The 19,267-nt window shown below is 39.9% G+C and overlaps 1 protein-coding gene across 1 annotated transcript in view; it reads right to left on the bottom strand.

The window, feature by feature from the left end:
- ODAD2 (outer dynein arm docking complex subunit 2) overlaps nucleotides 1-19,267 on the bottom strand; it is a gene marked incomplete at its 5' end in the record, with an annotated part of 240,053 nt that overhangs the window by 201,227 nt on the left and 19,559 nt on the right. The window contains 6 exons of the mRNA XM_081099802.1: nucleotides 2,454-2,567; nucleotides 5,237-5,373; nucleotides 5,548-5,654; nucleotides 6,261-6,453; nucleotides 8,839-9,023; nucleotides 12,377-12,459. Coding sequence (XP_080955928.1) covers nucleotides 2,454-2,567; nucleotides 5,237-5,373; nucleotides 5,548-5,654; nucleotides 6,261-6,453; nucleotides 8,839-9,023; nucleotides 12,377-12,459 — 819 coding nt within the window. The remainder of the gene's footprint in view (nucleotides 1-2,453; nucleotides 2,568-5,236; nucleotides 5,374-5,547; nucleotides 5,655-6,260; nucleotides 6,454-8,838; nucleotides 9,024-12,376; nucleotides 12,460-19,267) is intronic.

The following is a 19,267-nucleotide window of genomic DNA, read 5'->3' as shown; positions in this document are numbered from 1 at the left end:
AATTATAATGACTATGTGGAAGAACTGGGACTCTCATACACAACCAGAGTGAATGTATAATATTACAACCACTTTGCAAAGCAGTTTTCCAGTTACTTAAAAAATTAAACATACAACTATCATATGACCTTGCCATTTAACTCCTAGGTTTTACCCAAGAGAAATAAAAGCATATGTTATGTAAAAATAAATATCCATAAACAGAATGTTAAAAATAAGAAAATAAGAGAGCTTAAATTTTAAGGATATGTGCAATATTTGAAAGATAAAGTAAAGAAATATTTATAGAAGGGTGAGGGGGGTGACAGAAAATATAATCAGAGGATCAATTTCAGAGGTCCAACATCCAACAAGTACATTTCAAAAAAAGAACAGAGAGGAAAACAATGATTAAAGATAAAACACAAAAAATATTTTCCATTTTTATGCACATATGATTTTTATGCATGTATCATTAATGAAAAAACTAACAACCGACACCAACCATAACATCATCCTAAAGACTTTATTAGATGGCAAAGCAAAGCAACCAGGTAACTTAAGTAAATGCCTTTAAAATTCTAAGTAAAAATTATTTTCAAACTGCCATTATAGAAACAACTGAGAGAAAAGAATAAAGATATTTTCAGGCATGTTAGCCATCAATTTTTCCCTCTTATGTGCCTGTGCTACTCAGAAAGCTCTACCAAATTTATGGGGTGTACCAAGAAAAGGAAAACTGAACAGAAAAAGCTTCCTTAACATGATCAAGGCCCTACATGAAAAGCCCACAGGTACTATATTTAACTATCACATGGTCTCACTTATTTGTAGAATCTAATGAACAAAACTAATTAATAAAATAAGACCCTAAGCATGGGGGCATAGAACAGACTGACATACCTCAATGTGGGGGTGGGGTAATGAGGAGAGCTAAACTAAAGAACTTATACACTTACTAGAGGCCCAGTGCATGACATTCGTGTGCTCGGGGGGCGGGTCCCTCAGCCCATCCTGTACCCTTTCGCAGTCTGGGAGCCCTTGGGGGATGTCCAACTGATGGCTTAGGCCTGGCTGTTGGACTTCCTTAGTACTGCCGCGGAGGAAGGAGAGGCTCCCGCCACTGTCACTGTGCTTGCCAGCCATCAGCCCGGCTTCTGGCTGAGTGGTGCTACCCTTGTGGGAGTGCACTGACCACCAGGAGGCAGCTCCTGCATTAAGTATCTGCCCCCTGGTGGTCAGTGCACACCATAGTGACCGGTCATTCTGCCGTTCGGTCTATTTGCACATTACCCTTTTATTATATAGGATATGCATAGCCCACGGACACAGGCAATAGGGTAGTGAAGACCTGGGAGTGGGGTAGGAGCTGGGTGAGGGCGGGGAAAGGCAGAAGAAATGGGAGACATCTGTAATACTGTCAACAATAAAAAATAAAAATGAAACTATATCTGGTCTCAGCAGACAGCTTCCTGCATAAAACAAAAACATCCTGCTAAGTGAAATAAGCCAAACACAAAGGACAACTGTATGTATCTACTTATATGAAATCTCTAAAACAGAAAAATTCACAGGCACAGAAAGTAGATTAGAGTTTACCAGGAGCTGAGGGAAGGAGGACCGGAAAGTTATTGCTTAATGGGTACAAGTTTTAATTTGGGATGATGAAAAAGATTTGGAAGAGACAGTAGTAATGGCTGTGCAATATTGTGAATGCAATTAATAGCACTGGATAATGTATTTAAAATGGTTAAAGTGGCAAATTTTACATTTTATGTATATATTTTATAACAAAAATAGCAACAACAAAGGAAAACTCAGGTCCAGGAAACAGGTGATCAAACACTAGAAAATAAAAAAGAATCCACAGGAAGACAGAGAAGTGCCATGACAAGAGCAGGAACAGTCCAGGAAGAAAAGGCAGCACTCCCAAGTGGCAGGTTAGGAAAAAATGGGCCTGAGAAACCATCTCAGGGGACTCTATTGAACTGACACCAGCTTGAGAATCAGCCTGAAGATCAAGTACAACATATTAGTGTTTCTTGCATATCGTTCTTACTCTTATCAACTTTAGTCAACATTTTATTTTCTTTGTTCAGCACTATTTCAAAAACCAGGGAGGACACAAAAGACACAGTTCTACGCACGTGCAGTTAGGTAGTGATCATGGGATGAAAATACTCAAAACATCTAGGCTTTACTAACAGATTTGAGTCCTTTATTCTTAGTGTTATGCATTCAAAAGGGAAAATGAAAACAAAGTGAAATACTGTATCTATCACCTAAAGAAAATGAGAAACATTCTTAAAGTACTACCTTAGAATATTTCTTACTTTACATTATTGTGTAAAACACTCTAGTAATTAAAAGCAGTGCCCAACAACAGGCACATTTACTCTAACTTTTTACACTATAGAAAGTTATCGTCAAGTAATATAATGCTATGAAAGTTCAAAAGAGACTATAAAACTTACCTGTTTAGACATATTTTCTGAAAATTTTGCTGATTTTTCTTTTAAACATGTGACAAGGTCTTTATAAATCACTCCTTTTCTCTCATAATTAATTTCCTCATCATCTGTTTTGCCCTTTGGGAGAAAAAGTTGTGCTATTATTTAATATAATAGCAATATAAGAAACTGATCAATACATCACAACCCAAGTACACATTTTTTTTTCTTCTCTAAGGGATCCATAGTCTTTATATATGAAATGTAAAGGCAAAACCCTTCCCTCTTAAAGTACTGTTACCTATTCACTCATTCTTTCAGCGAGCCTTTACTGAGTACCTCCTATATGCAGCAGGGCCCTCTGCTATTCAGCAAGAGAGTGAGAACCTCCTTCCCTCTAGGCTCCTCTAAAGAGAAATACATTATGACTTCAAGAGCCTTTGAGGTCATAAAAGGCCTCAAGATTAGAATGCCACCACAGGAAAGCCTGTGTTTCTATTTGTCACACTGCTCTCTTGTTCTGTGTAGCATGGTTGCTCTAGGCTTATTTTCTAGGGTTATGTCTCTATGCAACCATCTGTCTGTCCTTCCACCTTTTCCTCTGTCTCTCTTCTTGTCTTTTTTTCCCCTCATCCCTCTCTTCTTTCCTGCCCCCATTATTCTCCCTTAACTAAATATATATGTAACTGTAGTGTATTATACATTTTGTTGTAATTACTGGATAGTTTCATGTTCCTTGTGTTTCATTTTTAAACTAAGGGGAATACTTAGATGTTTCCATATCAAATAAACTGGTCTGTGAATCAATGGCCTTTTATAAGAAGCAAAGGCTCCTTATCCCACTCAGGAAAGTCAACACAAATAATTCCTTTTTTAATTTCTTATTTTTTAATTGGAAATTTCACTTTTCTAAAGTATCAAAACAAACCAAAAGCAAAATTATATTTAGGCCATCTCCCTCCTCTACTGCAGAAATAAGCTAATTGTCATGCTGATCAGAAAAGCACCTAAGGTATGTCAGGAAAGGCGCTACAAGTAATCAAGAACACGGCACAGTAACTGGACACCAACCCAAGCCCAGGTGTGACAACTCTCTAAGCAGTCCCCTGTAATAGCTGGGGACCCACTAGGGATTTGGGTCCTCCCTGCAGAATTTCCTGGTGGTGATAGGGGCAGAAATAAAATATTGGGAACCAGCTATAATTGTAAGACATATTAACCATGCTCTGTTAACCATGATTGTTTTGTTCTGATTAAAGGAAGTACCGGGGACCTGGGAGCTCAACTGGATATTATCGTGGAAAGATTAACAACTTTGTTGCAGAAACCAGCCCTTTGAAGACGCCCCCCGCCCCCGCCCCGTCCTTTTGCATATCTGTAAACTACCCATTTGCCCTTTTTGCCGACTTCCCCATGTAATCTCTGTCCTTCTACCCAATATAAGCTGGTTTATGGTAGGGTGCAGAGCAGATTTTTGTGGATGACCTGCTGCTCTCCTAAAATACCAGCAGTATTGGAATAAACGCTCATATGATTTAACCCTGTCTCTGCTTAATCGGCTCAAGTAGAAACAGGCAGCACGGACCCATGGATTGTCCGGTTATAGCGAGACCCAAAACTACATTGAAGACACTGAGGGCAGGGTGTTGCAGAGAAGAAAGCTGAGCTCCTTCTAGCTAAATTCAGTGAACAGATATGAGACTCGAAAGTTCTTTAATCTAGAAAACTCAGAAGGCTATGTGCTGTTTCGCTCTCAGCTCAAAGCTCACCTATCCACACTCTGCTGTGTGATACTCGGGCTGGGAATCTGCAAAACTGTTTCACCTTTGCCAGGCAGGTTAGCTTCAGTCAACAGAAAGTGAGAGAAGAGACATGCTCCCTTCTACTTGGCGCCTGTTCCTGTTCGTCACCCCAGCAACGGTCCCACGCCCCTGGCAGTGGCAGTTGCTTCCAGTAGCAACAGTTGGTTCTAATTTCCAGAAGTATTTCTCCCTGTAGTCCCAGAACAGGGCTCTTCACACCCTTCCCCTGAGAAATACCTTCATCGGCCTACCAGGGCACCATCTTCAAAGATTTGAGTCTCTGCTCTGACAAGATCCTCTAAGCTCCTGAGGGACCAGCACTAATTGGGCAGCATTCACTCCTCAGACGACTGGGTCCCAGTGTCATGGAGGCCACATGAGCTCCGGGGGGACTAGCACAGCCTAGAAGTGACCAATCCTCAGAGGTCTAAGTCCAAGTTTTGTGGGGAACCCTCCTCTGAGCTCCTAAGGGACCTTCACCCAGGCAAGCAGGGTCTACTCTCCAGGAGTCTAAGCCTCAGCCCTGCAAGGGTCCTCCTCTGAGATCCTAAGTTACTCGCACAGCCTGGCAGTAGCCCCCCCAGGCATCAGGGTCCTACCTGCATGGGGCACCTCCTCCAGGCATCCACATTTTGACAATCCCTCCTCCTCTTCCCTTTATCCCTCAACTCTGAGGGCAGAAGCTGCAGTTATTGCTTCTGTGTAATCTCAGTGCTCTTTTTTTGACTTTTCTTTCGTTTAGTACTTGTGATTATGTTAAAGAGGTTTTTCTTTTATGGAGTGGAATGAGTCTGTTGGAAGCCATTTCTTAGAAGACTGGCCAGTGATGGGGACACTGGGGCTAATTCTGAGACAGCAAACACACACAGCAAAGGGATCTGCTGGAATCCACAGAACAGCGTTTCATTATCTATGCTCACTGGGGTTCAACCCTAGAGACATGTCTGCACTTCAAGACACCAACCTAAGCACCAATGTCAATTCTGTTTTTTAAAAATCACTTACACCATTTAAAAACACTCCTTCTTCACTACAAGTAATGCACAAAGTTTCAACATCATGTAGTTTCACCAGCACATAACAAATTTCCCCCAGAATCTGCCTCCAAGGTGGGGCTCGACATCCATTTGAATATTCATAATCTGAAACCAATTATCAATCAGCTTAGAGTTTTGTAAAATATGTTGGCTCAAAAATAAATATTATTAAATTGTTTTCATTTTCTTAAATATTAAATTCCAATGTAGCTATTGAAGCATTTTGAATGATAATTATGAAAACATATATAACATAAATGAATCTGAGAAGATGTAAACCTGAGGTATATTTGATAGATTCCAAGATTGTTTGTTCTCCTTTTCCCGAGAAACATTTGAGCAGTTCTATATCGTTCTTAACTGCCGCTGGATTTAAAAGTATTTCTCTGAAATAAATGTTTAGACATTCGTTTAAAATATTTTATAACAGATTGTATAAAATATACATGAAGACATACCATTATGTCAAGGGAAATATTTTTTATAATTAAAATTGGAGGTAATTATACAACAATAACAAAATTGCAGTTAATTTTAGCCATGTTATAATATCATAACACTGTCAAACCATCAAGGAATTACTGAAATTAAATATATTCACTTAAATATTCATTTTATTTCTTAATGATAATCCTAAAATACTAGAAAGCACTAGAAAAATGAACAAGTTTTAAACCTGAAAACTCTACATAATATTTACATTATAATTTAATAATTTATCTGAGCCTTATTAAGAGACTCCAAATATTCTAAGGCCACTTAATGTCTTCAGAATTAGATGAAACCCCACTAGACTGTTTAGCACTGTTAAGAGCAAATTTTAATTTTTAGAACTAGAAATATCTATTTGATAAACTAAAATTTTATTCCAATACAATTGAATGTTAAATCAATAGCAATAATTCCCATACTTTATTTTTCTCATTTTTTCCTAAAACTCTGAAAGCACTTTTTGCACTAATGTTTAGAGGTTTATCTTTTTAAATACTCACAATGAAATATGTTTCAGAGAATGATTGAGGAGGTGTACATCCAGTTGCTTAAGTAGCATGGCAATCTTCATCTTAATCTCACTTTCAGTATCATCATCTTTGGTTAATTTATCAAGAATATTTAATACAGATGAGTCTTCTTTCATTGTATTATAATCTAAGCCCAGGATTTTTGCTACAGGATTTCTGTTAGCTGACCAAAGTAAATTAATAAAAATTATTCTATCTTCTACTAGAGGCCCAGTGCACAAAAATGTGTGCATTTGGGGGGGGGGGGAGTCCCTCAGCCTGGCCTGTGCCCTCTTGCAGTCTGGGACCCCTCGGGGGATGTCCACCTGCTGGCCACTTCCCGGGGAATTGGGCCTAAGCTGGCAGTCAGACATCCCTCTGGAAGCCCAGGAGCCCTCAAGGGGATGTCTACTTGCTAACGGGGAGCAGGCCTAAGCTACAGTAGGATATCCTTAGCGCTGCTGAGGAGGCGGGAGAGGTTCCCGCCACCACCACTGTGCTGCAGCCATCAGCCTGGCTTGTGGCTGAACAGAGCTCCCCCTGTGGGTGCACACTGACCACCGGGGGCAGCTCCTGCATTAAGCATCTGCCCCATGGTGGTCAGTGTGTGTCATAGTGACCAGTCATTCCTAGTCATTCTGCTGTTAGGGTCAATTTTCATATTGCCCTTTTATTATATAGGATAGAGGCCTAGTGCATGGGTGGGTCCAGCTGGTTTGACCTGCAGGGTGTCCCAGATCAGGGTGGGGGTCCCACTGGGGTGCCTGGCCAGCCTGGGTGAGGGGCTGAGGGCCGTTTTCAGGCTGACCAGACCCCCTTCAGGTTGGGGGTCCCCACTGGGGTGCCTGGCCAGCCTGGGTGATGGGCTGATGGATGTTTGTAGGCTGGCCAAGCCACCCAGCGGGGACCCTCAACCCATGGGGGTGTGGCCGGCCTGGGTGAGGGGCTGAGGGCTGTTTTCACGCTGGCCACACCCCCTTCAGGGTGGAGGTCCCCACTGGGGTGCCTGGATAGCCTGGGTGAGGGGCTGAGGGCCATTTTCAGGCTGGCCACGCCCCCCGCCCCCCCCCTGGTGACCCAAGCTCCCAGCCTGTCCTTTTTTCTTTTTTTTTTCCAACAGGTATCTGGGATTTATTTATCTCCTATAATTGAAACTTTGTAGCCTTGAGCAGAGCCCAGGTTCGGCCAGGGTAGGCGGGAAGCTTGGCTTCTTCCATCGCCAGGGGCAACCCAAGCTTTCTGCTTGCTCCAACTCCGTGGCCGCCACCATCTTTGTGATGGAGTGATGGTTAATTTGCATATTACTTTTATTAGATGGGGTAATAAGAAACATAAAGTCAAAAAAATCCATTAAAGCCCACTCAGCTGTATTTCTTTCATTATGCTTTCTCTAATCAACTCAATTAGAATCAATGTCCACTTCTCAGATTTACTGAATTTAGGAACTTTCTTATACCCTTTGAGATGTCTATCTTTATAGTAATTTCACCAGTATATGTCATCTCCCTAACAGGACAAAGAACAAGACATTCCTTTCTTTTTTTTAGTTGACCAAGAGGCATTCAATTAATATATTCAGAATTGATTTGTAGAGAAATACTGTTCTCCTTAGAAGAATCATCACTAGAACTATGTGTGTACCAGTGCTCAGTATTCACAAATGCATGCTTCTTTTCACAATTGCATGCTTCCCTTAGTCTACAGGTCTTCTAACAGTCTTTTCCACCTGTTCAAACTGCATACGTGTATATATATATATATATATATATATATATATATATATATATTCTAGAGGCCCAGTGCATGAAATTTGTGCATGGGGGAGGGGGAAATCCCTTAGCCCGGCCTGCACCCTCCCACAGTCCAAGGCCCCTTGGGGATGTCCAACTGACAGCTTAGGCTCACTCCCTGCCACCACTGCTGTGCTCACCAGCCGTGAGCCCGGCTTCTGGCTGAGTGGTGCTCCCCCTGTGGGAGCGCACTGACCACCAGGGAAAAGCTTCTTCATTGAGCGTCTACCCCCTGGTGGTCAGTGCACATCATAGTAATCGGTTGTTCCGGTCATTCTGCCATAAAAGTTGCTTAGGCTTTTATTATATAGGTATATATATATATATATATATATATATATATATATATATATATATACATATATATATACATATATATACTCCTTACACACAGACATGCTTAGGACATGTTAACAGAGATGAAGGGAAAAAGGGAGGGAGGGAGGGAGGGAGGGATTCACTCTGGTCATGGATATGGACTTTAAAGGCTACAGGCTTCAGGTTGTTCCAGAAGCTAAGAAAACTCTCTTTGAAATTAGAAATGTATAAGCTTACTAGTGGTTAAGTATTGGGCCTTTCATTTTAAAGTAGAAATTTGATATCAGCATAACATTTCAGCTTAACATTTCAGCCAAGTAAGATTAATGACATTTTTATGAAGCTGAATATAATTTTTTTACCTTTTAGGTTACAAAACTTTTTTCAAGAGACTGTAACAAGATTTTCCCCAAGATTATGTTTCTAAACGTTCAAATCACAGGCTAGAGTGTAAATATCACCTTCAATGCATGCTTGTGCTTCCTTCAGCTTTGTATCTTTAGCAATCAATAACAAGCATGACAGATACCCAAAACTCCTAACTTTAATTTGTGGTACAGAAAGAAATAGCAAAGGCTGTCCATTTTCATCAGATTCTTCTGATTTGACTGTTGTTGCACTAAAAAATGAAAAAAAAAAAGGAAAGCTTAGAGTAACGGGATGTCGGAAGTTAAATTTAAGATATTTTGGCAAATTATTCCCACGTTATCATTATAAAATAGAGAATATAAATACCTCTTGCTAGAAACTCATCCATTTTCCCACTTTCATCTACTCTCAGTCCCTTAAAACCCCAAACTTATTAGCAATGATAGTGAGCAATATGACATATCCAGGAAGAAAACTTTAAGCAATTTCTTAAAAACCTACACAAACTCAACCAGTTTTTTGTTTTTAGAATATGTTTGACATCTTTTAAAACCATTCATGTTTTGAGGATTTCTAATATTATATTTATATAATTATTTTAATTTATTAACTTTAGAGAGAGGGGGGAGAGAGAAGAAAAGCGAGAGAGAAAGAGAGAAGATTTGTTGTTCCACTTATTAATGCATTTGTTAGTTGATTTTTGTATGTGCTCTGATTGGGGATCAAATCCACACTCTTGTCATATCAGGACGACAACCTAAGCAACTGTGCTACCTGGCCAGGGCTACACAATTTTTACATCACAGTAATTAATGGTTAAAAATGTTCTTGGCTATTTTGTACTGTTTATGAACAAAAAAGCTATATAAAAAGACAAACCAGATCCTCACTATAGATTATTTTCCCACTCCAAACACCTTAATTAGGTTTATTCTAGGATTTTAAGCAGTTTTTCTAAATGTTTTTTTCCTGATTAGAAATTATTGGGACTCTTATATTTGTATTTCTGTCCATTTTGATGATTTTTTTAAGTTGGCATTTAAAATTTTTTAAGATGTTTTTTATGGCAGTGACAGTTCTATAGGTTTCTACTACTTAAAACATGAATTAAACTGGTTAGGTTTTTTCATTACATAATGATATCCCTAGAAAAACTGCCCACATCTTAAGACAGTGGTTCTCAACCTTGGCTGCACATTAGAATCACCTGGGAATCTTTTTAAAATCCTGATTTCTGGGCCTCATCCTCTGGAAATTCTGTTTCTTTGTTACTAATGTTGTAGCCTCACCTCATAACAAAAAAACAGAATTTCCGGAGGATGAGGGCCAGAAATCAGAATTTTAAAAAGATTCCCAGGTGATTCTAATGTGCAGCCAAGGTTGAGAACCACTGTCTTAAATCTAATCTAACATATTTCAAATTGTAATGCAGATGTGAAATATTAACAGTTCATCAGAAAAAGTAAATCTGACGGACTCAGACTATCTACTACTAACATTTTTTCACAAGAATAGAAACAAGACTATAGAAACTATAGGAGTCAGAATAATGGCTCCCTCCAATGTCCATGTTATAGTCCCCAAAACCTGCGAATACGTTACCTTACGTGGCAAAAGGGAATTTGCAGGTGGATTAAATTAAGGATCATGAGGTGGAAATGCTACTCTGAAATATCTAGGTTGATGCAATGTGGTCAAAAGGATTTTTGGAAAGGCAGGCAGAAGGATGAAGTCAGGGAAGGTGATGTAACAATGGACACAGGTCAGGGAAATGTGGAGTTGTGAGGCAGAGCATGCAGGTAGTAGCCTCTACAGGGGTGGGCAAACTTTTTGACTGGAGGGCCACAGTGGGTTCTTAAGCTGGACCGGAGGGCCAGAACAAAAGCATGGATGGAGTGTTTGTGTGAACTAATATAAATTCAAAGTAAACATCATTACATAAAAGGGTAAGGTCTTTTTTTTCAATAGTTTTATTCATTTCAAACGGGCCGGATCCGGCCCGCGGGCAGTAGTTTGCCCAAGGCTGCTAGCAGCTCAGAGAGGCAAGAATAAATTTCCTCAGCTCCCAGAAGAAATACAGCCCTGCCAACACTCATTTTAGCTCTGCAGCTTCACTTTATATTTTTCACCTCCAGAACAGTAAGATAATAAAGCTGTATTGTTTTAGCCCATTAAGCATGTGGTAATTTGTTACAGCAGCAATAGGAAGCTATGACAGGGACTTTTAAAAGTCTTGCCTACTGCTCTATCCAAAGTACCTCACAGTAACTGCACACAGAAGGTGTTCAACCAATATAAGAGGAATGAATGAACAAAATGTTTTCAGATTTGCCAGTGATGTGCACTGTGTACAAAATGTATATTTTCTCTAAAATAAAACTTTTGAAGTAATGTCCTTAGGATAGAGAAGATTTCTTAAAGGCCTGCAATCAGGACTGGACACTAGTGCTAAGCGGATGGTGAGAGAACTAAGTTACAGGCCGAATGAATGCCAATAATATCAAGCTACTAACTAACTCGAGAAAGTAAAACTCCTTCTGGAAAAAGGGAGAACTAAAGAGCACAGGTGACATTTTTCATTGCTGCTACCAGTTGAAACCTGTAACTTAGAGCCAGCTACACAGAGGATGTGGAAGAGCAGGTTTCAGTTTCTGACCTCACAGTTTCTCACAGCTGAAAAAAGAGAGCTTTTAGAAAGAAAAATGCTGCACTCACCTCATGCACGTCAAGAAGAATGTGCTGTAAATGAAATCCACTGACCTGATCAAAAATTTTTCAACTGGAATTGGGAAGGGAGCTAAAAATACTCAGCAGGAAAATGTCTTGTTTATTTAGTCCCCAGTGTCTAGTTTAGTGTCCAGAACATAGTAGTTACTCAATGAAAGCATTTTAAAATAGGAACATAGGACATAAATCTAGAGTTCAGAAACTATTTAGCAATTCTCAGGGATGAAAAAACAAAGAGCCCAATAACAAAAGTATGACAATGAAAATTTTATCTAAATATAATATGTTAAGGTTGGAAATAATTCAGCCCTTCATGATACTGATCAGAAAACCAAGGATCAGCAAGGTATGACTTGTGAGTGATATGAGCATTACTGGGGGGAAGAGGGCCACTATTCAGGAGTCCTGACTTCTCATCCATACAGCACTCTTTTTTAAAAAATATATATTTTATTGATTTTTTACAGAGAGGAAGGGAGAGAGATAGAGTCAGAAACATCAATGAGAGAGAAACATCGATCAGCTGCCTCCTGCACACTCCCCACTGGGGATGTGCCTGCAACCAAGGTACATGCCCCTGACCGGAATCGAACCCGGGACCCTTGAGTCCGCAGGAGGACACCCTATCCACTGAGCCAAACCGGTTAGGGCCATACAGCACTCTTACCAGCATATAATTTTGTCCCAACTCATCATGAGACAAAGCAAAGCAAGATTCACAACTAAAATATTGCAATATTAAAGTAAATGTGATTCAAAAATTATAGGTCTGCTAGAGAAAAAAAGAACCCGTGATATTTTTAGAGAGTCATTCAGAATACTTATCCAATTTATAAATTTCAAAGATAGATTCTAAAGAATCAAAGCACCCCAGCTGTGTGCACCACCAGCAGATGGTGTTACCATTGAGTGGTGTCACCTGTCCTTAGGTTACAGTGGCTACGGGCTTCATTCTGAGTTGTTTCAGGAATATTATTAATCTCATCCTGACAAAAACAAAAGCAACTGAAAGGAGTAATAAAGAGACCTATGATTTCCATTAAAATGAAAGTAGAGACTCCCCCTCCCCCACCACTACCCCTCTGCAAATTGAACGTGAAGAGATGATGACAAATGTTATTACAGGTTGAGCAGCTGTACACTGGAAATGATTCTAAAGGAAAGGAATGAATCATGCAACATGTGCAAAATGCTGTGCCTGTGTAGTCAGCTAAAAGCAAACTGCAAAAACAGAAAGAAGATAGTAGATGAAATGTAAAACCTTTTCAGTGTGTCAGTTTCAATGTCAGATGCCAGTAAGCCTAATGAAGACGGCTGATCAAACTTTCATTGACTGTTCCAGAGAGTGCATTTGGGGATGCACAATGTCAAATAAGAAGTAAGGCCCCAAATATAAATATATTCCCAAAAACATCTGTAGGGGTAAAAAGAAATAGGGGGTTAGCTTACCTACTTCAACCAACTTTCTCTGTAGATAAAACTGACCTGAATTTGCAACAGGAGGCTGAACGAAGGTATAGAAAGAAGAATCTGCCTTCATTCTAAACATCCAAAGATATTCCTGTTTAGCAGAAACACTACAGAGACTCCAAGCCCAAATCCTTTATAATGGCATTGGCCATGCACATGCACTTACAGACCTGAATCCTGTCTGGAAAGAGACAGTTTCCCCTCCTTAAATAAGTACATAAGTGGTGTACTGAGGGCCAGTGGCTAAGCAAAAAGAGTGTATGGAAACCAAGAATAAGGTAGTTTGGGCTGTTTTAATAATATATTCTTCTAGCCCAAGCATGTCAAACTCAAAGGCTAACAAGGGCCAAATAAACAAAGTTTAAGTTTATGTGGGTCGCAAAAAAACAAAAGCTTCAATTTTCATAGAAACATAGGTTTATTTCGATAGAGACATGCTGAATACCAAGGGCTGAAATAAATGAGTGATCGTTAACATAAAATTATAGAACATTTAAATAAAAAATTAATATTTTTTCTTGATCATTAACTTACCAGACACTGAATAACTGCACAAATTAGTAAGTGTAACGCAAACAAACCTATTTTTCTTGTTCTCCAAAAGTGAAATATTCCCTGTTGCGCACACCAAACAAGTCAGTCCAAGACTAATGACGTGACAGTCGGCTGCTAAAATATTCACTGCTAGTATTGGTGGAGAGAAATGGTGCACCTGCCCGTAAGGCGTGTAAGGGAAATGAATGCAACACGATTATAGTGATCAGTCATTAGCAAACGTTGTAGTTCGTTGTTAATAATTACGTAAAACAGAATATTGTAGAAATTAATTTATGAAAATTTTATTAAAACATTTCTTACATACTGTTATATTGGCTGAGATGCAAAAAAAAATTTTTGTGGGCTGCATGTGGCCCATGGCCCACGAGTTTGACATGCTTGTTCTAGCCATTGAGGCATCTCTGTTTTACATCATTTATTACGTTGCTAGATGTATTAAACTCCAAGTTGCTATGGGTTGCTGATAGTTCTCTGGTTTGGGAGGGAGGTGGTGGTGGAGCAAGGGGTGTGATGAAGACCTAGATATTAAGACATTTGATATTTTCCTTATTTCCAAACTCTCAGCTATATTCTTTGCCTTCTTCAGAGCAATCGGTACCTATCTGGTTTTGATCAAGCCACATAGACATGTTTGCTTCAAATACAACTGCTATCAGACCCTTTTCATCCCTTCCTACTTCAACAATATCATCAACAAAAGTCACAAACAGGTCCCAAGATGACTGCAGAGTAGCTGAAAGTGACACACACCTCTTCCTGGTGACAAACCGGATTTACAGCTAAAATTTAATGACATTTTAAAAAATATATTTTTATTGATTTCAGAGAGGAAGAGAGAGGTAGAGAGATAGAAACATCAATGATTAGAGAGAATCATTGATCGGCTGCCTCCTGAACAATCTGGCATCAATCCCGCAACCCGGGCATATGCCCCTACCGGAATCAAAACATGACCTCCTGGTTCATAAGTAGATGATCAACCACTGAGCCACTGCAGCTGGGCCAGCTAAAATTTAGAGCAGTCAATCTCAATAAACAACAAAGGACACCTGAACAGGGGTATTATCTGCACAGACTGAAAAAAGATAGGCTACTGAGGTCCCAGTCTGGGACCAACATTCCACACCACCCTCGGGCACCATCTTCGAAGGTTGAGCACTTCTATTCTTACAGCACCAGCTGAAGAAAGTGCACTAACCCCAGCCTCTAAACACTGGTGACACCACCCTGCCAAGCTAAAGTCTGGCATAAAGGACTGTAAGCTACACCCAACAGGGACCTGAGGTGCACTCTTTTTCTGGAGAAACTACAGGCAAACTCTCAGATGATCATTGAACTGAGTGACTTGGGAACAAGGGCCAATTTTTCTCTCTCCCACAGGTTAGGCAGGCACCATCCAAATGGAAGACTCCCTTGTCAGGGTCTCTGGCAGTGTGCTACAGAGCTAGGAGGCGAGAAGCTCTCTATGCAACTCTCAAGGGCAGTGCAACCCTTAATGGGGGGCTGTGTTGATCTGTTCCTCCAAACTTTGCCAGCACCATGCTGCTGGTACAACACAACTCAGAACTGGAAGAACTGACACAAGCCCTTCTGCTGGTGCAACCTCACAGGGGAAAGGGACACAACTCAGAATTGGGACATTTGGCCTTCCATTAGGGTCTCTGGTGGAGTGCTGCTGAGCTAGAAGGCTAGCAGCCAGTTCCCCTCCCAAGGGGCCATGAGTGGAAGAGGGTGTAACTTAGAACTGTGACATTTGACTGGAGCCCTGCAGAGTTCTCCGTCAGGGTCTCTGGCAGTATGCTGCAGAGATACAAGGAGGCAAGCAGCTCTCTACGCTCCCAAGGGCTGGTGCCACCTCAAGTGGACTGCTGCCCTGATTTATTCCTCCAAGTCCTGCTGGAGGAAGGTAGCAGGGAAAGCCAGCTGGCCCCACCCTGCTAGGCTCAGTTTTGAGGGGAGAAGAGACATTTCATCTCAAAGCAACAGAATATACATTCTTCTCAAGAGCACATGGAACATTATCAAAGATAGATGACATGTTAGGACACAAAATAAGTCTTAACAAATTCAAGAAGATTGAAGACATATCAAGCATAGTCTCAGATGACAATTTCTAAAACTAGAAATAAACCAAAATTTAAAAAAAGACCTCAAAAACATTCAAACACATGGAGGCTAAATAACAAGTTATTAAACAATGAAGGGGTTACCAATGAGATCAAGGAAGAAATCAATAATTATGTGGAAACAAATAAAAATGAACAAACAAAACCCCCAAATATATGGGACATAGCAAAAGCAGTCCTGAGAGGGAAGTTCACAGCATTAAAGGTATACCTCAAACACACACACACACACACACACACAAAATTATTAATAAAGGATCTAACCCTACAACTTAAAGAATTAGAAAGAGAACAACAAGAAAAGCCCAGAGTAAGTAGAAGGAAGGAAATAATAAAGATCAGAGCAGAAATAAATGAGAGTAGAGTTGATAAAGTTAGAATCAGTGCCAATAAGTACATCAGGAAATGAAATATGAAAGGTTGTTATAAAAACATCCAGTGACCTAAACATTGATATCTCTGAAATTGTGTCAGTCACGACAGATGGGGCACCAAATATGGTGTGAAAAAATGTGGGATTCCTTAAATTGTTTATGGAAGCTATTAGACATCCACTTGTACCTTTTCACTGCATTATCCATCAGGAGGTGTTGTGTGCCAAATCAGGATTCTCAGAATTGAATGACTTAATGTCAGTTGTAGCAAAAATTGTAAATTTTTATAGCTTCTCGACCCCTTCACATGCGAGAATTTTATGCATTTTTACAGGAAGTTGATTCAACCTACAGTGGACTACTGATGTTCAATAATGTGAGATGGCTGAGTAGAGGTAAAGTACTTGAGCAATTTGTGGAATGCTTTGAAGAAATTACGGTATTTATTGAGAATAAGGATCTGGCAAACTTTCCTCAGATCAATGATCATAAGTGGGTCAGCAATTTGATGTTTTTTACAGATCTCTCTGTTCATGTGAATGAACTGAACTTAAAACTACAAGGTTTTGGCAAAAGTATTGACGTTATGTTTGGATACATCAAATCTTTTGAAAGTAAACTTAAAATATTCAAGCGAGGTATTGAAACTAAAACTTATAAGTATTTTCCTTGGATAAAAAAGTATTTTGAGAAGGCCACTACAACGAGTGTAATGGAGTCCATACTTATGTACCAGAATATAGTAAGCTCATTATTTGAACAGCTCAGCGAAAGATTCGACCAATTTAGAAGCCTAGAACAGACCATTAAAATAATTAAGTATCCGAATGTAGTTGTTTACAGTACTTTGGAATTAAAGGATTTCCAATGGATGCAAATTGACGATTTAGAGATGCAACTTGCAGATTTTCAAGGTAGCATTTGGACTCATGTGTTTTTCCACTTTAGGTCGAAACTTGAAAATCTGGAACCAAATCATTTGAATAATGAAGAAGAGTGCAACTACCAACAAGAAATTTGAGTGCTTGGAACAGAGTACCTGACACTTTTAGCGACATAAAAAATCTAGCGATGGCTTTGTTAACAATTTTTTCATCAACATATTTTTGTGAGACTTTGTTCTCAGCAATAAATAATATTAAAACGAACAAAAGGAACCGGCTAACAGATGAAGTTAGTGGCGGTTGCTTGGCCTTGAAGTGCACCAAGTATGAACCTGCAATCGAAGAATTAGCAGACAAACTTCAGCACCAAAAAAGTCACTAATTTCTAGTTTTCATACCATTTGATTATCATTGTTTTTATTATTATTTTTTTCCTAAATCTACATTGTTTTTCTGTTTTTGTTCATTTTATACATATTTTTGGTTGATTTTTCTTTGTTAAATGGCATTTAAGTATATAAAATAAATATCAAAAATATAAATCTTTTTTTTTACTATGGTTGCAAATATAAAAAAAAATATGAATATTTCTATATGTGACATGGCACCAGAGTTAAGTTAGGGTTTTTCAAAATTTTGACACGCCGAGCTCAAAAGGTTCGCAATCATATACCATGGAATACTATGCAACTGTGAAAAAGAAGGATCTTTTACCCCTTGAGACAGCATGGAGGGACCTGGACAGCATTATGCTAATCAAAATAAGTCAGTCAGAGAAAGAAAAGTACCACATGATCTCACTCATATGTGGAATCTAATGAACAAAATAAACACATAAACAAAATAGATCCAGGAACATAGAAGCATGGAACAGACTGACAAATATCAGAGGGTAGGCAGGGGTTGGAGGGTGGGAAGGGAGAGATTAACAGGGGAACTTATATGATTATATGTAAAACCCATGGACGCAGACAATAGTGTGGTGAAGGCCTGGGAGGGGCAGGTGTGGGGTTGAGGGGGTCAATGGGAAAAAGAAAGGGGAACATCTGTAATACTTTCAACAATAAAGACAAATTAAAAAAAAAAAAAAGAAAACTGCTAACAAACAAAAGTCCTGGCCTGGATGGCTTCACAGGTGAATTTTACCAAAGATTCAAAGAACCGACTAATACCTATCTTTCTCAATGCATTCCAAAAATTCAAGAGGGGGGAAGACTCTTTTTATGAGGCCAACTTAATCTTAATTCCAAAACTAGATAGAAACACCACAAAGAAAGAAAATTATAGGCCAATATTCCTGATGAACATAGATGCTAAAATCCTCAACAAAATATTAGCAAATTAGATGCAGCAATCTATATATATAAAAGCCCAAGTGACCATTGTGACTGGTCAACTGAACGACCAGTTGACCAGTCACTATGATATAGATGCTCAATGCAGGAGCTGCCCCCTGGTGGTCAGTGGACTCCCACAGCCAACCTCCTATGGTCCCTTCCCCTGGCAGGCCAGCCCCGATGGGCCCTGATCACTGGCCAAGCCAAGGAACCCCACTGTGCACAAATTCGTTCACTCACAAGTCCTCTAGTATATTAAAAAGATCATACACCATGATCAAGTGGGATTTATTCCAGGGATGCAAGGCTGGTATAATATTCATGTATATATATAAATCCTAAGCAAACGTTCCAACAGAACCAAAACAACCAGTCACTATGACATGCACTGACCACCAGGGGGCAGATGTCCAATGCAGAAGCTGCTCCCTGGTGGTCAGTGCCACTCAGCCAGAGCTGGGCTCACAGCTGGTGAGCACAACGGCGGGAGACTCTCCGGCATCCATGGCAGCACTATGGAGCAGCGAGCGCGGCAAGTGGCGAGAACATGGCGCAAGAGCGGTGAAAGAGCAGCTCGGGCTCCTCCCTGGCCACCTGCCACTTTGCTCACTGCTACATCCCTCAGGGGATGTCCAACTGCAGGTTTAGGCCAGATCCCCATAGGCAGGCCTGCGGGGATCGGGCCTAAACCGGCAGTCAGACATCCCCCAAGGGGTTCCAGATTGTGAGAGTGCGCAGGCCAGTCTGAGGGACAATGCACCCCCCCCCCACCACCGTGCAAAAATCTGTGCAACGGGCCTCTAGTAAATCAATAAATGAAATGAACAAAATGAAATATAAAAATCACATAATCCTATCAATAGCTACAGAAAAAGCATTGCATAAAACCCAGCACTGATTTATGTTAAAAATTCTTACCAAAGTGGTAATAAAGAGACCATACCTCAACATAATAAAGGCCATATATGAAAACCTACAGCCAACATTATACTCAATGAGAAAAATTAAAAGTGTTTCCCTTAAGATCAGGACCACGCCTGGGATG

The sequence above is a fragment of the Myotis nattereri genome (genome assembly GCF_964212035.1).
Source record: "Myotis nattereri genome assembly, chromosome: 1".
NCBI classification, from domain to species: Eukaryota; Metazoa; Chordata; class Mammalia; order Chiroptera; family Vespertilionidae; genus Myotis; species Myotis nattereri.
The sequence above is the reverse complement of the archived record's forward strand: the minus strand, read 5'-3'. Positions and strand labels throughout refer to the sequence as shown.